At 34.0% G+C, this 24890-nt stretch overlaps 2 protein-coding genes across 2 annotated transcripts; one reads left to right on the top strand and one right to left on the bottom strand.

Moving 5' to 3' along the window:
• Positions 1 to 8099: 8099 nt before the first annotated feature.
• Positions 8100 to 13149, top strand: LOC130655040 (protein YIPF5-like). The gene is made up of 5 exons (XM_057457741.1): positions 8100 to 8532; positions 9976 to 10010; positions 11431 to 11541; positions 11634 to 11818; positions 11937 to 13149. Exons 1-5 carry the CDS (start codon positions 8301 to 8303, stop codon positions 12097 to 12099), a joined length of 726 nt encoding a protein of 241 aa, XP_057313724.1. The 5' UTR covers positions 8100 to 8300; the 3' UTR covers positions 12100 to 13149.
• A 131-nt stretch (positions 13150 to 13280) lies between these two features.
• LOC130653897 (GTP-binding protein Di-Ras1-like) lies at positions 13281 to 14039 on the bottom strand. The gene has a single exon (XM_057456394.1). It carries the CDS (start codon positions 14037 to 14039, stop codon positions 13281 to 13283), a length of 759 nt encoding a protein of 252 aa, XP_057312377.1.
• Between the last annotated feature and the right edge of the window lie 10851 nt (positions 14040 to 24890).

Genomic DNA, 24890 nt, shown 5'->3' with positions numbered 1-24890 from the left:
TAGGCAGTTTCTGATTGAGGTATGTCAAAGCGAATGGGTTAAATACCCTTACGTCATATTAATGATTAATTTTTCTCCAATCAGCTGTTGTAAATGCGATTCTGTTTCTACATCATTGGAAATCTCTTCAGATATTTTTACCAAAGTATCTCTTAATTCGTCGTGACGTTGATGAATATAGCCACCCTTGACACATGACAAAGCATGGTCAATCGTGAAGCGTTTTCCACAGACACAAATTGTTGGTAGGAACTTCAAATCCCACCGATATCTCATACGTATGGCATCATAAAACTCTCTTTTGTTGAGTGCATAATTCTCAGATTTTATTGGGAGTGCTGACAACCAACTTGAAGCACCTTTTATTGTCGCCAAATCATTTGCTCGTAGTTGCTCATTCGTCATGTGTTGGCGAATTTCTTCCAGTTTTTCGTTATATAACATTAGTTTTTGTTTATTGACTTTGCTTTTGATATTATTGTGTAACTGTTTGTCAAATTTATAGGACATTTCCTGTAGTTTAATTCTTTCTGCTAGTTGTTTTGTCATTTCAACAGAATTTTAATTTTCTCTCTTTGACGATTCGACTAATATCACAATTCCCATACCACCATAGCGAATTGGCAAATTCAGTAATATTCTCTCGTTTTCTGTACATTTATGTCCCTCTGTCAATGCTGGGATCAACGTATTGTCGATAACATCGCCCAGTACTTTGATATAATTGCTCATATCCCGAAGTGATCGGATAAAATAGGTAAATTTGTGTTGAAATCCACTTATGTAAGTAGCATAGGCAGCATGTGGTTCAAAAAGTGCAATTTTAGATAACTTCTTTATCTGATTAATCCATTCATTTACCAACCCAACGATGTACTTTCCTTTCTCATCACGTGTACCTAAAAAGCTGCCAAGATAGTTATTTCCATCTGTAGTGATGTTTATCTCCGTCTCACTGAAGACTTCATCAGCTACTAATTTATGTTCATCCTTTACTATTAACCATGATTTTGATGCTTTAGGATAATAGCCGAATAATGGACCATAATGCTCAACTTTATTCCACCATTTTCTTAATTCAAATATTTTTCCGGCACCTCCCAGATCATCAGTATAAGCGCAGTGAGTTATGTTCAACTTTCTATCTTCCACGTCATTTTTCAACAGCGGGAGGAGAGGAACAATTCCAACTGCATAAGCTGGCATAGCGAACGGGTCACCTTGAGTTGTTCCTTCTGCCGATAATATTTCTTTTCCACCCATAACAAACAGCCTTGATGGTGAGCTATAACAATTTTGTATATACTTAGACATAGCTGGACATATGTATCGGATATTATGAAGTAGTACGTTCCGATTAAGTGAGTTAAAAACATTCGTAGCATCTACTAAAAGTAATGCGTCTGTTCCTTCTTCTTCAAAAATTGTCATATCATAAGCAGCTGCCAAGGTAGACCGGCACATAATTGGAGAGAACCATCAAGTATTCCCGGTTTGATTACTGATATTATGGACTTTCCAATCACCCTTCGTAGAACCTTCCCCACACCGATAGACCGCACACGAAGTTTCTTACACACGCACACGAAGTTTGCCTTCTGTGTGATCGAATGCAGTTGTACAAAGATTTTTCGCGAACCGAGTCAAACATGATCTCAATTCTAAACCGATCTTTCCAAAATTCTTTGACACTAATATTCGTCTCCAGCCATCTGAATTCATTCCTGACGGTCCGGCTGAACCTTTTAGACAAAGTGCGGCTTTCAATATTGTTGTTTCATCTATGTTGTTGTAAATAGCAGGATCGATAAATGGGACTTCCCCTTTGAGAAGCACAGATTCATCAGCGTCAACAGGATTTGGATGTTTCAACCGCAGTTCTTGGAGTGTCTCATCAGTTAGATCCAGTACTCCATCAGACATCCTATCATCCAATAATCTTAGTGCAGCATGTATCTTTCCTTGAAGCATTAGTTTTGCGAAATTTTTAGCGCACTCCTCTGGAGTATACAGGGAATTTGGTTTTGGGATTTAGATTGTATAGTCCTCAAATCATCGAATCTTCCTTCCACCCAGAGATTTAATCTACGGTTAAGACATTTTGAGTGATCCTTCACTTTGGGCTTGTATGATGATTTTTGTAGTAGAAGCATCGGCATTGTCATAACTGCTTTGATAGAAATTCCCTTCAATAAATCTAATTGTTGGTTCCAGATCTCTATGAGTCTTATTGTTTCAGTAATATATCTCTTCCCTGCTGCACCTGTTGGTAGTAAAAACAAGTTTCGTCTCCAGTACACAACTTCGTCGTATGTGGCATTGAAGATTTGTCATCTAACGTATGATTAACCCCAAATCTTGATTTGTGCTTGATTTTTATTTATAACAGTGGTTTCGGAATGATTTTTCAAAGTCTTCACACCTGAGCTTTGCGTTGTTGAATTCAATTTAATATTTTCCTTTTTTGAAGTTTCCGTCAAAGACTTCAATTTTCAAACCATTTTGTGTTGGGTATAGCAGTGTTTCCAGAAGATTGATTTCCTTTTTCAACCATAGAACTTTCAGCCAAACTTGTCACACTCAAAATTCAACAAATTTACAACCAACCTCATCCCCAGAACCTGTTAGGCTTTTAATATTTGGACGGGCCAATACACACCTCGACAATAATCAAACAACACGGCGCTGAATCGTATAAACGTTTCAGGAGGTGATCATATAAACCATGGGCAAAAAGCCCCACAGGGCGCATACCGTCAACAATATCAATCATCACTGGTAGGAGCATATTGATACATTATACATTGAAACAGGTACGGCTGGCAGATGATGCAACTGGTGCCGGTAAAATTATTGGCTTAAAAAAGTGGTGGGACGGTGTGATTAAAGACGAAAAAAACTACGCTTATTACGTCAACGAGAGTAAATCATGGATGATTTGTAAAAGTGAAGCGATTGAACTTGAAGCCAGAAAAATTTTTAGCGACTCATTAATACAATTTACGACAACAGGAAAACGACATCTTGGAGCTTCAATTGGAAGCAAAGAGTTTCGTGATGAATATGCAAATTACAAAACTAGTCAATGGTGTGAAGAAATGAAAAAACTTTCAACAATAGCGTTGACAGAACCGCAAGCAACCTTTGCAGCTTTTACACATGGCGAGTTAAACAAATTTACATATTTCATGCATACAATACCTGGTATGGAAGAATATTTAGTACCCCTAGATATGATCATATCCGATATGTTTTTACCATATCTTTTGGGCAACACCATTTTGGAAAGTGAAAGAGCTCTTCACAAAAGATCGATAAAAACTGGCGGCCTTAGAATACCAATACTAACAGAAAGTGCCGCCGTCAAGACGAAAATAACAATCAGCTGAATAGGAGTGAGATACGGGCAATGGAACAGAATAGTGAAAAAGTTAACTTTTAACCATTAAAGGAACAAGGTTTCGATCTTACAAAGGAAGAGTTTCCAGATGCACTTGCGCTGAGATACAATCATTCAGTGAAAAATCTTCCATCAAAATGTGCGTGCGGAGATGATTTCAATGCCACCCATGCCATGTGCTGTAAAAAAGGTGGTTTTGTGACCATGCGTCATAACAACGTACGTGATTTCGAAGCGAATTTGTTGCAAAAAGTTTGTAATGATGTGGAAATCGAGTCAAAGCTTTCACCAGTCAACAACTATGAAGCAAGGCTTGATGTAAGAGCCAGGGGTTTTTGGCGTCCAGGACAGTCTGCTTACTTCGATGTACGTTTGACCAATGTAAATGCCCCATCGCAAATTGAAACGTCAATTAGTAAGATATATAAGAAGCATGAAGCTGAAAAGAAACGTAAATACAATCAGCGTGTATTAGATAACAAACATGGCACATTCACCCCACTTGTCTTTTCCATAAACGGGGGAATGAGCAAAGAATGTTCTGTATTTCACAAATTTCTTGCACAAAAAATTTCACAGAAATCCGGCGAACAATACGATAAAATAATGACTTGGATGAGATGTAAACTCACCTTCGTAATAATGAAATCTGCTTTGCTTTGCCTCAGAGGTTCCAGATCCTTTAATACCAAGTTGCACACAGAGGTGGTTAATGATTTTGATCTTGCCCGTGTAGATGCCAGAATATAAAGTTTTTATTTTATTTAGTCACCAATGCGCACTTCTCTTCTATTCAGTCAAACACTCGTGCGACTCATAGCCTTTGACAATAAAGTTTTACTTTAACCTTAGTCTATTTATATTTTAATTTTAATCAAATTGTAATTATTTTTAATGAATAAATATATAATAAGTTATTAATTAAAAAATATATATAATATATATATATATATATATTGGCTAAATGAAGTCCTAGCCTAGAAATCCTTTCCGTTCGGTACCGTCGTTAGAAAATCATTCTGCCAACATAAAACATAATGGTAGCCCCAGTAACGAACTCTGTAATGCCGTTTCTTCTCTTCTATTTTTTTTCTGTTTATTCTCAGTTTGATGGAGGAAATTAGACCTAAAATTTATTCAACAGGGCAAAAGTGCGCGCATGCACATTGTTCTCAAAATGAAACCGAAACAACTACGTCACGCAGAACTTAGCAAGCGAACTAGATTTATAATTACCTATAGCTATCTAGCTATAGCTATAGGTAATTATAAACTTGTATCTGATTTGTCGAATGTTTCTAATAACTGTTTGGCTAACTATCTATGCTTCTTTGTGAACTTTCCTGAAGAGCTAGTGTATCGATATTAGGTGTGTGATTTTCTCAAAACAAACAAACTCTGGTGTGGTGTTCTCCAACCAATTCCGGCAATTCGGGTCAGCTTTGTTGCCGTAGTGATGATTGACATTTTGCTGAGTTGACAAATCACATTTGTGCTACATCGTTACTTTTAAAATTTTGCAGGGTGAAAACAAACCTAGTTCGTAGGAGAAAGAATGCTAAAAAATGTTCAAATGGAAGAATAATTAGCTAACTAACGAAAGGTTTTTTTTTTGGAAATACTGACTGAATAATTGTAACATAGTAAGACTTTATATGCACTAATGATGGTTTTGTACCAAAAAGTTTTGCTTTATTTTACCTTGTTTGTTTTTACTTTTTTAACCCATCAAGGAAGGTGCTATTTTGTCGTTGTACTCTCAGTTTATTTTTTGTGCGATTTTTTTACAGCTATTTGTGGAATAAATGATATAAAAAACATTTTAGAACTCTAACCCTAACGAAGTCGACCGTCAGCCCCCGTGGTTTTTGTGGCGTTTCCAGCAAGTCAGCACCCTCTTTAGATAAAGGGGGCGTTTTGGGCCGAGTTCAGTGTTTTGAATAAAAATTAAGTATTCACCCCAAAAAAAACCAGTACACTCTAATGTCACACCTTTGCGTGGAGGATGGCAGTTCCTTGTCTTTTGTTATAATTAAATCCCTTAAGGGTTTTGCGAGTTTATATTTGCGTGTTAAAAAACAATGCGCTCGCGAAGAAGTATCAGAGTATTATATTTCTTGTAATTGCGAGATGCATTATGTAAATGTAATAAGCTATTCCCTTAAGTATTAACATGAAGTAATTAAATATTAAAAATATTTAGCAAAGTTTTATAATACATTGCACGAGAATGTATTGTTGATTTAATTACTTATAAAGATACCAGCGTGTTTAATTTAAGAAACATATGAGCGTTTTTTTATTAAAAGAATACAACAACGGTTTAATTTTGTAAAACAAATGGTTATATTCTGAAATAAATACAATATCTACATTTCTTGATAAAGACATTTCCTTCTTAACAAACCACATAAAATAATCTTTCCGCATACTTTTTCTATCACCGCTTTTTGTTTTTAAATTTTTAAAATGCAATATAAAAAGCATTTCATTCGCCGCAGACAAATTTAACTTTTCTAGACAGATCAGATTTCGTAAAAACATACGATCGCGTCCATGTCGAAAAGGTTTATCTAAGTAACTTTATATTAAAATACTATTTCTATTTCAACTCTGATGACTAATTTTTTAATGTAAAGCAAACAACTAAACTTTTATATTTAATTACTGCAATTAAAAATTTCAAAAGAGTTTGCCAAAATAGATTGTTAAAATTAATCTTGCAACCTATTGTGATTAAACAATCGATCGCGTGGGGTCATTGTTTATCAGCGAGACAATTATTTTCTTAAGAAAACAGAAGCTATCGCATGTTATTATTTACAAAAGCTATCGCTATGTTATTATTGTTCTGTGTAACTATTTATGCAAGTTTCGCATCCGCGGTAGATTACATTCAGACTGTACTGTACTATGTGGTTGCAAAGTTCTTAAAAGAACTGTTTTGATAGTTTTGATAAGTTTTACTTGATAAATAACTTATATATAAAATTTATTAACTCCTTTCTCTTCAAGTGTCTTCTTTAAACTGTTGCCCACATGGTATGTTACAAGGAATTGCATTTCAGGAATGCTTCAGGGAGTTCGGGAAAGTGCAATTGGTTTCTGAGGACAATGGTGAATTTAATTTGGCTTATCAGCACCCTCTTGCTACCGTATATCATTCTTATTATGTGATTATTTCAACAAACAGCTCTAGCGACAACCTGGTAACTCCCCTCACCACATAAATTTATGGCTTTGACTATAACCTATCCCCTAAAACAATTTTGCAATAATGCTAGTGAACAGCCCAGCGTTTCCTCAGGCTCAAGCATAAAATGGAATCTGCTAAAACGGCCTAGTTCCGTGATTTTGTAAAGTTGATAATACTGTAATTCCTATTCCTTTATTTAGCCCCCTTCTAATAAGCCCCCCTCCAGCGACTGAAAAAGTTAAATAGCCCCCTCCCTTTATTAAAAAAAATAAAGAGGTAACATCTTACATTAACCTAATTTGAAAAATAGATATTGTGTTTAAAATTCTATTATTTATTTAGCCCCCTCCCTTTATTCCCCCCTTCTATTAAGCCCCCTGTCTAAAGCCTCCAGAATTTAATAAGCCCCCCCCCCGGGAGCTAAAAAGAGGAATTACGGTATGGTAGAGACGTAAGTCTCAGAATATCATGTCATAACCATCCAGTGTTGTCAGAAAAAGAGAAAGTTACAGTAGTGAGAAAAGTGAGATTAAGTGGTTAAGGCAGTTACGTAATACGGATAGAATACGCTAGCTTAAGCAAAATTCATTTGCTCTATTGCTTAATTTAAGGGTTTTGACTAAAACTATGTCATCGTCATGAAAAAAGACGAACGTGGTAGATGAAGCAAAGTTATTTTCAGTTGATACATAAAGGCATTGTTAGGACTTAAATTCAAGTATCAATCTAACTCTCTCTATATATAGTGTGAAATATTGTTTGAGGTTTTTTCAATTATTATTGTTATAATTATTAAAAGACTTTATTCTGGTATATCCATATACAAATGGACATAGCTCTTCTTTTTAACCTCAAAAAATGTTTATGTGAAAAAAATCTACAGGAAAATACCTTGTTTTACCAAATGCTTGTAATTTTTTTTCCTGCTACACAAATGCCAGAGCCAAAGAGCCTGCCACTGAAAGTAAACAAATAACATCCTGCGGTAATTCGTCTTTTTGTGCACAGTTTTGTGCTTTTTGATATTTCTTAAATATACATTATTCAATTTTACTACAATACAACACCTTTTATAGCTCACTTAACATATCAAATTTGGTGCCAATTTGTTGAAAATAAGTTTTACTTTTACCTTTGGTTGATAGAATGTAGCTTTGTCATATTTAAATATTACATAATAATTTGTAGACCAGATGCCTTTGCAAAACTGAGCCACTGCGTGAAGTTAATCACTAAATGCGACCAATTTTTCATAGCTATATATAAAGGTTTGACTGTACATTGTATGTGACATAGTGAAACTGTTATTATTGTAAACACAACTTTATCAGGAAAAAAATTGACAAAAGAACCTTGCTTGGGAAAAGCCTTTTTTCTAAGTCATATGTAAATAATATTAAAATTATGTAAATCAAAGTACAAATGGTTTTAAAGGGCATAAAAATATATTTTGGTTTGCTCAAGTTATTACAAACTGATTGTTAAGTCTCTAGTGTTGAGGGTTATACACTCTCTTTTGTTTCCAGGGGAGGACATGGCTTAAATCGGCAGTCCTGGAGTATTTAATGCTGATTTTAATCTAATATATGCAGGGTTAACAAATAACATCATTTTTATAAAGTCATGAAGTATGTACTTAACACTTAATCTTTTTACATTACAGAATTTAATCAATAATGGAATATAATGACCAGTTAGGATTTTATGATTCTGGATACAATCAACAGTCATGATTATGGTAATGATCAACAGCAATCTTACGGATATGGGGTAGATTACAACCAAGGCTTTGGGGACACTGGTGGTTTCAATCCTGCCTATAATCAACCATATAGTCAACCTTCTCCAACTGTTATGACTCCAAATTATGGATATGAAGCACACAATGCTGGTGGAAATTATAGCAATTTTGAAGATGAACCACCACTGCTGGAAGGTTAGTAGCTGTGTGCCAAGGAAATGTTTTACTGTAAACGTAGTTTTCCACATGACTGAATTTTGCCCTGGTGTACAAGCATGTGCAATGAAGCAAACTGATATAAAAGCCTAATCTAGAGCTTTTCTCTTTAATTCATTTTTTGCGCTTTTTGTTGTTGAGCTTTTAAACCAATGAAATTAAAGGAAAAATAAGAAATTACACAGTCCATTTTATTCAAGAAAACAATTTTTTCTACACTTCATTCACAAAATAGCAACACCATTCAGAAAAAAGTTGACAATGTTCACAGCAGATATTTTATTCTAAACATCTTTTCTCCCAAGTGGAAAAACGATTTCCATTGAGTTCACACTTATGAGCTAGACCAAAAAATACAGTCGTATGGAAACCTATCTTAACCCTATTCGGTCCGGGGGGGGGCGGATTCCGCCCCCCCTGACGGTTTTTTTTTAATAACTCCTGATTGCTTTCTTATATGGCTATGATACTTACTGAGTTTTAACATTTATCTATTACACACCTGTATGCTAAATTTTTAGGTCCTATACCTTTCAGAGGCTTTGATATTGGCCATTACTCGAAACTACCCCTAAAATCTCTATGAAATCCTTATAATGGGGAAAATATAATAACTCCTGTTAGGATTATCCTTAGAACTTGAAACTTGCAACACAACTTTGTTTCATCAAGAAGAATCATTTTGAATAATTTTGACACGTGACTAATCCGATTTCCCGATTTTGTCGGATTTTACCCGAAAATCAGAAAAAAACGGATTTTCGGGCAATTTTTGGCAATTTTTTATCCGATCCATGTAAAAACCGGAAGATATGTTAAACACATTTTATTTAGCTTTCAGGAACTTTAAACAGAATGTAAAAATTCGCTCTAGAACAAAAGTAATTATATTTTAAGCAGATAGTGGCATTTTTAACAATTTTCAAGCTTCTGGTGACGTCACAGAAAATTTGCTGACGCAAGCAAAAATTTATTGCAGCCATTTTGTTCCTTTTATGACGTACTATAAGTGTGCCAAGTTTGATTCAATTTGAACAATCCTATGAAAAGTTATTGAGGGGGGGCGGAATCCGCCCCCCCCCCCCCCCCGGTCATAGTATGTTCGAAAAACCCCGGACCGAATAGGGTTAAAAGCACAACCTTTGTATGAATTTAATAATAAATATGCTCATGGTTTCACATAGTAGTCTAAATATTCCACATAAGTCTTGTGGTGTAAGTACATGGAGAAGAAGAAACATAAATTTACAAGCAATATAAATATGGATAATAAATAATATAGAAAAAAAGCGTTATAGCTGTCGAGGGCTTACATCCACTTTAACAACTTTAACACATTTGATATATTCCTATATCTACATCAATATATGTATTGAAAGTTATAAAATAAATTGATCATTTCTTGTTTTGCTTTATTTATAGAACTTGGAATCAATTTTGAACACATAGGATTAAAGGTAGTGCTTTTGCATTTTTATATTTTTTTAATAAAGAAATGCAGAATTAACATTTACGAATTTTCTGAGGTTTGCAAAGTGAATTTTTTCTTCTTTAATATTTTACAATATTATTATACAATAGCTACAATATTTGTATTTTGCATTAATTTTCGGGCATTTCCGCAAAAAAATTCGTTATTGCGCGAGATTTGGTACAGAGATATCGCGCAAGCCGTGTTGCGCGAAGATTAATATGGGGAAATTTAATTTTTTCTAAGAAAAAAAGAAACATTTACTTAAGTCTAAAAGTCTGAATTTTATTTTATTTTTCTTAATATATATATATATATATATTACGATTCATTACGATGGAAATAGATTCTGTGTTATTGCGCAACAATTAATACATGCAAAAATTTATACGAATAAAGGATGGTTTCCAGGCGGCTGTATTTTGTGCCCAGTCGTAAAAAAGCGTGGTGGCTCTTATCACATACGTCGAAACCATTTCCATTTGGCTATTTTTTGCTCACAAGAAACATGACTGATGTTAACAAAAGATATGCATTGCTGCAAAATTTGACATGATTTTTCAAAATATTTCTACGACGCAGATATAAACAACAATGCAATATACGTCAGAACAACATGGCAGCGTCGTCATCACACTCCTGCCTGAATACCTCAAAGGAAGAATTGTTACTAAGATTACTCACGTATTCAAATACGTCTAAAAGACAGAGGAACCCCACAATTTTCGCAACGAGGACAATATAATAATATGAAGACTTGAGAAACAGAAACATAAAAAACCCTGCGTTCAAAACGGTGAAAAAATTAAATGTTGTTGCGTCATCTGATTTTTGAGTATGATAAAAAAATACTAAAAAGAAAGCAGGTCTGTGTTTTATAGAGTTTCGCAAGAAATGCAGGACGGATAGGATCATGTATGTCTAAATTAAAAATATTGACAAAGCTTATCGTACTACTACACATCATTGGGTCATATATAATGTACATGTGGTTTATCAATTGTTTTTTTTACATATTTTTATTTATTTGACATTATGCTTTTATTTGACTTTTGTAGATTTTCAAAACAAAAGCAAGTCCACGTTCTTGCTAGCCATCTTGAAATGAAAATTCTTACATAATTCAAGTAGATTGCTACGCTTTCATTGGCTTTTAAGTTAAAGCAGAAAATGTAGCTCGCAAAAAGTAGAGCCTGTTCAACTTTTCTCAGCGCATGCAAAAACAATGCCAGCAGAATTGTTCTGATAATGCGCATGCGTAGATCAAAATCCGCGGCGCTTTTTGCGACTGGCGCAAAACACTGCTGTATGGAAACGTACCTAAAGATATGCAACTAGTTCTTCCGTATTCGTGAAAAGGTGTTATTGCAATATTGTGTGCAAGTATTTCCTTTTGTTCCTTTTAGACGAAATCAGTATTACACCCCTTTGAAGTTCCAGATCCTAGCATAATGGACGATACAGATTTAGCAGGACCTTTAGTTTTCTGTGTAGCGTTTGGTGCATTCTTACTTCTTGTGAGTTACTTATAATTTTTGTCTCATTTTGTTTTTCAATAGTTTACTAATTAGTGCCAAGTTTTTTTGAGTAAAACAAAATTTTGTTATAGTCTGGAAAAGTTCACGGCTTCGGCTACATCTACGGCGTCGGTGTCTTGGGATGTCTTTCGTTGTATGCTGTTTTAAATCTGATGAGTATGACAGGTGTCACCTTAACTTGTGTCATTAGTGTGCTTGGCTATTGTTTGTTACCTATGGTGATGTTGTCTGGATTATCTGTTGTTACGACTTTAACGTAAGTATTTTGTTTTAAGAAATCATTAAAGTGAAAGTAGTTTGGTAGTAATTCTTTCTTGCTTGAGAAGTGCTATATGATTAAAAGAACTGCTGTTTCATGAAATTTTGTCTTATAGAGGAATGCTTGGTATGACACTAACAATAGCGGTGATAGCATGGTGCAGCCTATCCGCCTCAAAATTATTTGTAACTGTCCTAGCTATGGACCATCAACAAGCTTTGGTAGCGTATCCTTGTGCACTCGTATATGGCGTGTTCGCCCTTCTCACTGTTTTCTGAAGAATAGTAACAAAATAAAGAATTTATATAAACTAACATCTCTATTTGAATATTTCTTTTTATTTAAACTATACAAGTTTGATGTTCATTCTGTGCTTTCTCAAAACATTGTTGCTCATGAAATATTTTTATAAAAATTTTCTTCCAAAATCAGAGGTCAGAAAATAATGTATTTTTAAATGGTTGTAAGTACAGTTTGAGAGGTTATAAAATGTCCGGTTATTTTTTTGTAAGACCTGTTGTTCTTGTAATCATGGTGAATCTTGTTGATACAGACGCTAACAAGGCGCTTATTTTTAATTTATCTGCTGAACCAAGCGCTTAGGTATGCTAGGCATTGATAACCCTAAAAACGTAAAATAAGACTTTGACGGTAAAAACCTTGAATAGCCATCATTCTCAAAAACATTGAAATATCATTATTCCCCAAAATAATTTGGGGAATAATAATATTTATGTATTTCTTTTAGTTGCTAACAAGAATTTGTGTATGTGTGTTTAGAACCTTATTTTAACAAAAAAAAACAATAAGTAGTTAAAGAGTGGGGAAAAAAACTTAAAAACCTTGAAAATGTTATTAATTTCCTGATGTCCTGTTATTCAGATAGGGCGCTTATTTAGTTAGGGGTGCCTAATTAGCTGTTTACCATAATTAAACTTTGATTCTTGAAATTTTTATGGGATTTTTACCTCGATTTTTTAATATACTCACCAAGAATTTATACATTTATACAACCTTCTTACTTCGGTGTATCTGTAGAAATATTTCCCCCGAGTCTTTTTGTTTGCTTGTTCCCTCAATCAAATAACACTCGAAATGGAATTTTTTTGGGCCTATTAAAATAAAGGCTGACTAGTTAGGCCGTGGTAACACGTAATAGTTTAGACAACAAATTACCAGAGTGTTATGGATAAAAGTGGTAATAAATTATATGAAATATGCTTTAAGCAACTTTGTTTCCAAACCTCCAGGGAGGTGTGTAATCATAAGTTGATATATAGTAAAATGTACCTTTATTTATATTTTTAAATAAATGTTAAAGACAATAATTTTGTCGTTTTTTATTTTTTCATTTGCTATTCTGTCTTTCTAACCACTGCATCACATAATGTAAAGAAATGCTTAAGAACTTTTACAACCAACACATTAAAGTTTGTTCTCGTCATTAGAAATGATAGTTTTACATGATGACGCAATTTTCGTCTTTCTTTTTATCTTTATAAAATATATCCTCAGTAGTTTCACTTTTACTTTGCAAGGCGTTTAATAACAGTTGTATTAAATTTCCACAACCATTCGATGAAGCTGCACTGATCATACAGTAACCCACACCCAACTCTTCTGCAACTCTCATAATTTCATCTACTGATATTTTTGTGTTTTTTAAATCACATTTATTAGCTGCAATAACAACAGGAATGTCTACTTTGCCAGTTATAGAGTGGACACTGTTGTACATTTCTTTAAGATGCTTCAAACTATCGCTTTTATCAAAAGCACACACTAAAATAACACCTTTTACATTTGCTACGGTGGCTCTATATGTCACAGGTGCAACATGGGTTATATCAGCGTTGGTGTTAACGAATTGGAAGCAGCAATATCGATCTTTGTGTCCTTTAATTCGTGTTGTTTCCAAACTACTTTTAGCAGTGTTTTTATTGTTTAAAATATTAAAATTGTGATTGATTCGAGAGGTGTAATGTTCATTAACTTGGTCATTTTGCCCAATAAGAATCTTTGCGTTGACTATGGACGTAATTGCAGTTGGGTTGTAGTGTTCAGTGAAAGAATTATTCGCCATACGGTCAATAAGAGATGTCTTTCCAACGCCAGCGTCGCCAAGTAAAACGATTTTTCCATAATTCGTTTCTTCTTCATCTTTAAACAAGCTTCTTTTGTTTTTAGAAAAACCTTTTAATCTTTTCCTTACAGTCATGCTTTTTCGTTGTAAAAACAGCGTCTTGATTTCGTACAGAAGTACTGGTTATCTAACCCGATCTTAATAAATTGTTATTTTGTTACTGAATGATCTCAAAGTTATGTCACTTCGGAAGTTCTTCACACAAAATAAACATCAACAAAAATTGAATTTGAAGCATTAATTAACAATCGCGGTCACGTGATTGAAACATATGTGCATTAGTACACGTCACAATATTACATTAGCGTTAATTTCAACCAAAAGGAGGGAATTATGATCATTCTAACAATGAGCTGTCTCGTTAAATGTACATTAATTTTCTCCAAGTACATCTGCTCACGGATTGTAGAATTAGTAATAAAAATGTTAACGTTGCAACACTTGTATTTCTTTCTCATAGCATATCCTATAAAATTTGACACAGCAGAAAATCAGCAGTTGCGACAGAAAATTATCACTTAAATGTGGTTGATATAAAAAATAATCACTTTTTTGCTAATAAGCAGTTTCCTTTTCTAAAAAATGAATCTTGCTTGGTGACATAAACTTTCATATTTAGCTTATACTCGCGTATCCTATTTTTTGGGCATACTACATAAGCGTTGACTACTCTCATTATTTGGTCTGCCTAGAGTTTTTCTAGTCAAAGAAACTTGAAGACGAAGTAATTTTTATTGATTAATTAAGGTATTTGACGTATGTTACCACAATAAACGCAAACAAATGGTTACTACGGCTTCGTTCTAAAACAACATTTTTACATGGAAGATTTATGCGGCGTTGTAAGTTTGTGAAAAATGATCAATTTTTTTTCCAGGGCTCTCTAAGGCTGCTGTATAAGATAGCTATATGGCTTGTGCAAAGCCACAAATTAAAGAGAACGAAAGAGCTTTTGTGTCGCTACCACATTAATTAAAAAGGCAATGTGCCTGGGAACGAGGTTATCACTTTAAGTACGAAGACAAATGGAATTGCGTAATTGATTCTTGTACCGCTTGTTGTGTTTTACCCACGTATCTAAAGGGAAGTCTATTTCTTAATCCACGGAAATTACTGTCAAGAAAAAGGATATTTAGTTTCCACAGGAAATAATTTTAAATAACGTAAAATTTCGAACGAATTTAAAATTGGATAAAAAATCTTATTAGGGTCATATTATTGAGTGTCAATCAATGATAAAATAAATAATTGAAAAAAAGTAAGAAATAAAGAGTGTTCGCTACATCGGCCCCTGGGATCTTGGACCTCTTGGTCAAAAAATCTATGAAACCTGGTAACGAGGTTGGATTTTTTGATTAACGAATGGGAAGTACCAATGCAAAGAAAAAGAAAAACTCGAAATATGCTTTCAATTAAATAAGGTATGGCATTGATTTATATTTGATTATACCTTGGAGGAAAGAATACGGATTCCGTATTCTTTCCTCCAAGATTATACCACACTTCGCGAAGAATACTCGAAAACAAGTCCTTTTGTAGATTAATCATAGCTTGTCTATATTTAGAAGATTGTTAACGAGATCATAGAAGCGATCATTTTTCAGTGAAGGATATTTCGCTCCACACATTGCCAGGATATGAAGGAGCTTTGTTATAATGAAACCCTGAAGGTTAATCTTGAAACACCATAAGATTAATGTCGATGCAATTAAGGAAAGAGTAATCACGTGACAGCGGATTGTAATTATAAAACATTTCTTAACAATATCCTTTTCTAGTTCAATAGATACATTCATATCCTATCAACCAAATAGGATTTGTAAAGAGAAGACTTGATTTATCTCTGTGTAATTAATTTTTTCCTGTAGTTATGTATAATGGATGCTAGAAGTCATTTTAGGTTCGTAGTTCAGTGTCACGATGAATCATGATTCTTCAGATCATCTAACAGATTTATTATTATCCTGTTGAAGCCAAAATAGACCTATAAACCATAGATTAATTTTAAGTATAAAATATAATTTCCTCCGGCGCAAGAAATTAATAAATTGGAATCATTTCAAACTTATAGAATGCACGCTATTTTTCAGGTATTATCCATAGCTTTCTATCTTTACCACAGGCTTCGTTATTCTAACAGCAAACCGATGAAACAAAATGATTGGATCATCTTATCCCTGAATGATCCAATCACTGGTAAATCATTCCTTGAGTTCTTATGTAGTAAAATTATATACAAGTTATTCAAGCCCTGTGTTATGTTGCCTGGGGATTTTGTTTTAAACGATTAACAACTTTTTTAATCATTTTCCCGCAAACAGATTTGATAATCAATCTATTTAATTCTTATTGATTTTCAAACGCCAGAGTCATTTTTCTCCTTCTTGACGCTATCATGCAGGTTATTCTATTTTTGAGCAAAAAACAATTATGCATTAGAATGGAAATTGATATTCTTGCAAAAAAAGCGAACACAAAACATCAATGGACGGATTAAATTTGGTGAAGGTAAATTGTGCTTATTTAAAAAAAAATGAGCCATTGTCCTCCCCAAAAGGGGGTCGTTAATCAAAAAAATGTTATTGACTTTATTAACATTTCTAAAACTTCGTTTTCCTGTTTGTCGCAGAAGAGAAAATCGTATAATATTTTCTAAAGATATGTCAAGAGTTAACGAACCATTTTTATAATAACGTGCTTTTTTATAACTGCTGTTCATATAGATTTTGCAGACTTTTATATTTTTGTCTCCTTACTTATTGCAAACAATTGCATAAAGATTTTTTAGGGGAACTGAAAACCAGAAGACTTATTTATTGATAAAATTCTACTCTGAAAATAATTTACGTAATTTACATATGAACATTATAACATAATAATAACAACAATATAAACCTTATTATACAGTAGATGGCATCATTGATGGTAAGAACGCCAATTCATTAGGTTGATTTAAATCTTTTTCTTTACATTCTACGTAATACACAATTTCTTTTAAAACTGTTGATGCTAGTTCCCTGAATTCCAACTTTTCGCCTGTAGTTATCACTTGGAAGTTTATATGTAAGTTTTTAGCTGTCGAAATGACTTCATTCTTTTTGTCTGTGTGAGCAAATGTGTCATTCTCATTAAAAACAAGAAAAACTGGTGTGTTTTCGTCTTGTCTCAGCTGCTTAATATCCCTTAAGGACGACATAATAAGGTCTGTACTTTCATTTTTATTGAAAGAACAGGCTAATACGAAGCCAGTTGCATTTGCCATTATTGCTCTGTACGACATTGGACTGGAAATTTTATCATCTACAGACTCTTGTAATTTCAATTCTATTTGAACTTGACTTGGATACTCGCAATTGTTCTCACTAAAGTTTATGTTTTGTATTTTACCATTACTTCGATCAGCAAAAGCTGTGACATGGTATATTGTGTCCCCTTCATTTGGTGCAAAGTGTTGCGTATTTAAAAACTGACAGGTAAGCGGTGTGTTTTCTAAGTCAGCTCCAAGTGCAACCACCGTGCCACAATCTATCTTGCAGCTATTCTGTTTCGGTAGTTTTTTATAGTTTGATCTCTGATTTATAAAAGATCTTGCCATGCATTTAACAACCTTTGTTGCAAATTTTCCATTCACCATATTGATATCTGCAATAGATGTTTTACCAACTGTTATTGCACTAAAGACTGTGGTGATGCTGATGACAAGAAATGGTTTGAAGCAATCAGTATTTATAGAGGTTTTTATGTCAATTAACAAAAGAACTTGTTATCATAATGGCAATTACCTTAATGAGTAATTAATTTATGGGCGTAATTACTATTTGCAATCCTACCATATAAGTAATTATGGAAGAAAATATAAAATAAATCCAGTATGACACAAACTCATTCATAAAAAATAGTCAACAAGTTAGTCAATACCCAAAGTATTCGTAATAGGTAACGCCTATGTGGATTTTACAATCTCGTACTTAACCATTATTGAGGAATCTATACGCAAGACAAGAAAAGATGAATTATAACATGATTTAGGAAATTCAATTTCTTTCTTTCAGGATATCCTGAGTGCTTCAGTATTATTATGCTAGTTGCTCCAAGTTATAATCAGATTTATGATACATCGTCATGTATTTCAAAATCACTATGCGAACCATTATTTAAATGAGTTGACGTTCGTATGTGACAGATTTAATAAATTAAGTGCTTAGGAAATCGATTTGCAATCCAAATTAATCTTATCTATCTCCGTGATTTTAATAAGTGCACGAAAGTGTACCGATTTCAAACACTTATTCATCATTGGATATATTTCTTAACCAAATTGTACACAAATAGTTCCTTTAAAATAGTATAATACGCTACATATTTGGTCTAAACTTTTGTTAACCTGATGGGATAACACCAACTATTATTGTAGAAATAAGAGGTGAGATGCCAATATATGAACTTCCCAGAGTGATTTCCTATGACTCTATTTGTTCAAAAATAAAGATCAATATGCCACTATTCCTTCCTTTATGTGAATGAGGTCTTCACTGTTAAATTACTATGTCCTGTTGTTGCTGATTCACTTAAGAAAGAGGACTGTACACACAATTTCTTGTATTGTGTAGTGTTTTTGTAGTCGAAATGGTGACACCATCTTTGTTGGAGGGACATTTTGCTTGCAAAGAAATAAATTTACATAACAGTTACTTACTTTACAGATAATATTAAGGCAAAAGATTATAAGATAAATTTAAAAAGATTTCAAATTTCAATGCTGACCAATTGGTTTTGAAAGTGGAAGGGTCAGTATAGCAAGAAAAAAAATCCACTATGGCTGGGGTTTACCTAAAAATGTTTTTAGAAATTAAGACCTGGGGATGGGGTAAAAGGATACTCAAATTTTAAATTTTTAATGTGTTAAAATGGAGAAAATATATTTTCAAAGAAAGCTTCTGGGAAATAAACGCAAAGACATGAATCTTAGTTTAGTTTTATTTAAAAAAAATCTGTCTAAATTTTGTAATATATATAAAAAAAAATTTGTATTTTTAAAATAAAAACTACCATTAAGTTACATTTGTTTCTTACAGGATTTAATTTTTAATTTTTTATAATAAACTAATTTAAATTAAATAAAGCGTAGGACGTAGCCATAACAAGATAATAAAATTTCTACTTGCACTGAATTTTACCACACAAAGTCAGTTAACATCCCACGTTTTTTCTGCCTCTCCAAAAATTTGCAACTGTAAATAAATATCATCCTAGCATGACCAAAAGGTAAAAAAAATTATTAGAAAATGTCAATGTGATATAATCAATACACGTGCTTCCAAACTTCGTTACATTAACTACTTTTGCTAAATGTTGACACATTTTCAGACGATTCATCTATTGAATAAAAAGTAATTTTAAGAAAAATTACAATCTTCCAACGCTACTAATTTTTAAATGAATAAACAGTTAGAGTGGCGTAAACTACACAGAGACGATAAACATTACCTAATTATGAAATGATTACTCCCATTTCCTTTGCAAGAGCAATATCGGACGTTCGGCTATAAGCAACAATTTCCTTAAGCCTCCGCTAAACCAAAGATAAAGGCCCGTACAAAATAGCAGGAAACTGTTTTAGCTTTTTCTATACTGGCGAAAAACATCACCAGTTCTGCGGCCACTACGGAAGACAATAACGGACAACGTTACCCTTATACTTGGAAGATTTGGGATGAAATTTATGTAATTTGATCGCTTATTTTAACATATAACGTTGTATCTAATGTTGCTAGAGACGTCTTCGAAAAAATCGAATGGATACATATCTTTTAAGAATATTTTTTTCTTTTACCAGGATAGGTTTGACCTGAATACTGTTCGAGTTGGGTGGGTATTTACGATAAAACTAAGTCACTATAACAGACTCCTTTTTGAATATTACTAGCAGACAGCTTATAACATGTGTTAGTGACTCAACTCGATCCTAGGACATGTTGTCTCTTTTTGCATATCGGATGGCGAGACTTTTTCGTCAGACCTATCAATAAACGCAGCGCCGATGAGAGACAAAAAAGCCCTGGGAACGAGGATGTTAGCGACTCAAACATCATTACTCGTTATTTCAAAATTCTGCATTCTTGTCGTTAATAAGAAAGAAATAACACCTTATATAGCCGAACGTTGTTGCCAAGAACAAGTTTAGAATGATTCTTTAGCCAGGTAAAGATTTTACTCCATTAGTTTTTGGAAACGTTTTTTTTAATTTTACTGATTTACAGACGTGCTAAAGTCTTCTTTAGAACTTCCTTACTTTGTTTTGTTTATACGTTACACACTCATTTCATTTAGTTGTAGTGTTACTTCTTCAGGGGCAAATTCTAGTGCTAATCGCAGTTATTTTTATTTTAGACGTTTATTTTGTTGCTTTGTCCTGTCGGGGTACCACAAAACGAAAAAGAAAATTACTGTGTTGTGGCGTTTTCGTGTAGGTTTTGTCTTCTTTTTTTGAAGAGAATAAATAGTTTGTCGTCTTTTTTCTTAAATTATGTTAATTGGCACAGTAATGGTAGTAATGGACTGTACTTACACGTATTCATACGCAGCCTAAATTTATTTGGATCATGGTAGACCAACAAACATGTTTCTTACCTGAGAATGTAACATACTTTTTAAAAAGACAATATATATAAATGCGCAATTTCTTTATGTTATGACTTTATTCACTTAATATTAGAACAAAATATTTAATTTTTAAAAATTCTAGGGTGGGGTCCTCTCTACTAACCCCCGGTGCTGCACCCGTTTTATAGATATTAGGAGAATAAAAACTAGCAAACAAAACAATAAAAAAGAGATAGATATAAAAAAGAAATATTATAATGAGACATGGTATCTATTTGTGATTTTTATTTTTTGAAAACTTCAATACGAAACTTCCACGAATATATTCTCTTTCCTTTTTCCCCTCTTTTTAACATGTTCAACATTTATTCTGTCCTACACCACATATTTCTATATGATTTAGGAGATATGTACAGTACGATATGTCGTATGCGACAAAAATCGTAAAAAAATATCCTATCGTGTATTTTAACCTTCGAATTAACGAATTTTGCACGTAAAATACCTGTTTTTAAAATTGTATAGTTGAAATTAGATATGACAAAATCGTGTGTCCGTCGTCGGGAACACTAAGCCAATCACAATGCGCAGAGTGCGTAAAAATAGTAATTGCTCGCTAGCGTAATCCGTACGCTAAACAATAAAAAACACAAACTATTTGTCGACGTTGATTCATTAAGCAAGATTAAAGTAAACTTCGATCTTAATCTTATCACGTCGGAGTTAATGCAATGTCAATAGCTACAGACTTATGACAGCTAGAACATAGGCTAATCACATAATCACTATTGTACACATTTTTTCTGGACAATTGTAGAAAAAATAGTGAGGAAGTATATCTTGAAAGTACTTTGGGTGATGCTTCAACTTGACGGTTAGCGCACCACTTCCAATCGGCAATAACCTCTCCTAACAAGCACTGCACTGACACATAAAAAAATACTTATAAAATTATTGCTTATTTCAAAACTTAACTGTTTTTGTCGTCCATAAATTAGAACTGATTTGTCAGTAAATACTGTTTTTGGGCCAGAGTTCGGAGTACTTAAAAAAGGAGGGAAATGTTAAAGATCAAGCATTGGTTCGCATCGGTTTAAAGCGTCATGTTATGTTGACTAAATGCTGCAAGTTTACAGTGGATGTTTAAAAAAAGTAAAACGTCACTGTTATTTAGATTTAACGTTAGTTAATTTATGTTAACTTTAGTTACCTTCTGCTGGCTGACTGTGGCTAGCTAGCAAGTAAAGTTTTTTCCATTTTACCAACTACCTCTTTGTTAAGAAAGATGTCCTTCCATACCGGGAGCTGCCTCATTAAACTATGATTGAACAAATGGCGACAAATTCTACTAATTTTTGTTGTAGTTATCAACATCAAATTAAATATACTACTTAGTAATTTTTAGTTTTTTTAAGCCCCTTCTCTTAGGCACGGGTATTAAGCCCCCAAAAATTTAAATATCATGCACACATAGCTAAAAATACAGATTTTTTAACTTTGTTGGTCTGAATTCACCGTGGCCTCTTCTGTTCAACCTTCTCTTAGGTGCGAGTTCATATCTCATAAAAAAATAGCTACAAGTATCAAAAAAATATATTGAGACAAGGCGGCAAGTTCGAAGGTTGTTCCCAGAATGTATTTATGTAAGTCATTACTACACTAGCTACAAGCAATTTGTTCTTGTCAATGTCAGCGTGGCGATTTCAGGGTCCTTGTGTCCCCATACGTGGATTGTTCCATAAATCAGACGTATTAGAACGCTGCTTACCTAACCTTCGCATCTCAAGAAGTAGCATTTCCGCAGCCTACCGACTACGGAGAATTCGTGAGTTCATGCTTTTTGACAAGTTTGTAAAATGGCCAAAAAAGTGCCATTGTCTCAATTCTTTTGTGAGGGCTTGTGGTTTCTTGTATTAATAAAAGCATGAACTTCAAAGATAATATCTACATTGTCAGGTGGAGAATGTTGAACACAACAGTCAATTGTTGAGTTATTTTCTCATATCAGACGTAGCTACAAATGCGTCATATTATTTCCAAATGTTACTCATAAGTAGTAAACTTTGTTAATAGTAGCTTAGGTAGCTAATTACACTATGTGGAAAATTAAAATTCATTTTGATAGCTTATGACTAGTGATAACAACGTTGCCATAACAAAACAATAGAAACGTAATGAGATACCAGTGGTTGCTTTATAAGGTGTCCTGAGGACAGCAATTTTTTACTCTTAGATCAGAACGTCCATAATTTTTATGGCGTTGAAGATATATTCTATGACAGCGACTGTAAGGCATCCAACTAGGGCATTATCCAATATATTCGTTTTAGCTCTGCCCCAACCCTGTTTATCATGGCACCGAAATTTCGTTAGAGCTATCAAAAAGCGCAGAGCTGTTGTGAAGCAAATGGTCCAGGGAACAAGATTGCGAACAGGAGACCAAAAATGAAATTTTCATTTAGACCCCGAAATGAAACTTCATGGAAATGTTGCCTTATTTTTGAATTTTCTTCTGACGACACGATACCTTCTAAATTACAGGATGTATCATTTTATTTGTTAGGTGCATAAAATTTTATTCAATTATCCAGTTTTTTGTCAGCAGTAATAACAAAAACCATGTCAAGAATACCTAGTGCGTTTCGTAACTCGTTTAGCTAACACAGTTCCTCTCAATTAGGAATAGTTTGAACTGTAACCAAATATATTTTTATAGATCAGCAAGCTTTATACGAAGATTAATTTCTGGCGTTCTAGCTAAGGACATGGCTTATGACGTGTAATAAAGCAAACTAGAAGGAGTGGCAAAAACACAACAGCTGTCCATATATCACCAGGATGATTTGATTTGAAGTCTCCACCTACTTGAACGTATAAACGTTTTTGTGTTGCAATGTAATAAATGTCGACATGAAAGCTATAATGACGTAGAAAACATAATATATTTTATAAATTTATATATATATATATATATATATATATATATATATATATATATATATATATATATATATATATATATATATATATATATATATATATATATATATATATATATATATATATATATATATATATATATATATATATATATATATATATATATATATATATATATATATATATATATATATATATATATATATATATATATATATATATATATTCCAATGTGGAGAGCAATTGTGAGTGCATATCATATTAACAGGATACCATTACAAAGTTGCAGGATAATCGCGAAATCCCTTTGCCTCGGCAGCCCAGGGACTCGAACCCGGGATCGTCGCATCAGATGCACCGCGGGCTCTTATCCACTGAGCCACGTCGTCGGCAAAAGGATTCGTGAGAATCCAGACAACTTTGGTATTTCGGCTAACAAGCCTTCGTCAGCGGATACCAGAGCCAGTATTGAGCACTGCAGGAACTCTGGGGCAGCTCGAGCTATATATATTCCAATGTGGAGAGCAATTGTGAGTGCATATCATATTAACAGGATACCATTACAAAGTTGCAGGATAATCGCGAAATCCCTTTGCCTCGGCAGCCCAGGGACTCGAACCCGGGATCGTCGCATCAGATGCACCGCGGACTCTTATCCACTGAGCCACGTCGTCGGCAAAAGGATTCGTGAGAATCCAGACAACTTTGGTATTTCGGCTAACAAGCCTTCGTCAGCGGATACCAGAGCCAGTATTGAGCACTGCAGGAACTCTGGGGCAGCTCGAGCTATATATATTCCAATGTGGAGAGCAATTGTGAGTGCATATCATATTAACAGGATACCATTACAAAGTTGCAGGATAATCGCGAAATCCCTTTGCCTCGGCAGCCCAGGGACTCGAACCCGGGATCGTCGCATCAGATGCACCGCGGGCTCTTATCCACTGAGCCACGTCGTCGGCAAAAGGATTCGTGAGAATCCAGACAACTTTGGTATTTCGGCTAACAAGCCTTCGTCAGCGGATACCAGAGCCAGTATTGAGCACTGCAGGAACTCTGGGGCAGCTCGAGCTATATATATTCCAATGTGGAGAGCAATTGTGAGTGCATATCATATTAACAGGATACCATTACAAAGTTGCAGGATAATCGCGAAATCCCTTTGCCTCGGCAGCCCAGGGACTCGAACCCGGGATCGTCGCATCAGATGCACCGCGGGCTCTTATCCACTGAGCCACGTCGTCGGCAAAAGGATTCGTGAGAATCCAGACAACTTTGGTATTTCGGCTAACAAGCCTTCGTCAGCGGATACCAGAGCCAGTATTGAGCACTGCAGGAACTCTGGGGCAGCTCGAGCTATATATATTCCAATGTGGAGAGCAA

The sequence above is a fragment of the Hydractinia symbiolongicarpus genome, chromosome 8, assembly GCF_029227915.1.
Source record: "Hydractinia symbiolongicarpus strain clone_291-10 chromosome 8, HSymV2.1, whole genome shotgun sequence".
Lineage (NCBI taxonomy): Eukaryota > Metazoa > Cnidaria > Hydrozoa > Anthoathecata > Hydractiniidae > Hydractinia > Hydractinia symbiolongicarpus.
This window is presented reverse-complemented; position numbering and strand designations above follow the sequence as displayed.

Excerpts from the sequence above, each read along its gene's own strand:
- LOC130655040 (XM_057457741.1), top strand. The coding sequence starts at position 8,301 with ATGATTCTGGATACAATCAACAGTCATGATTATGGTAATGATCAACAG. Across the intron at positions 8,533-9,975 it reads TGAACCACCACTGCTGGAAG|AACTTGGAATCAATTTTGAA; the intron begins GTTAGTAGCTGT and ends CTTTATTTATAG. Across the intron at positions 11,819-11,936 it reads TCTGTTGTTACGACTTTAAC|AGGAATGCTTGGTATGACAC; the intron begins GTAAGTATTTTG and ends TTTGTCTTATAG.
- LOC130653897 (XM_057456394.1), bottom strand. The coding sequence starts at position 14,039 with ATGACTGTAAGGAAAAGATTAAAAGGTTTTTCTAAAAACAAAAGAAGC.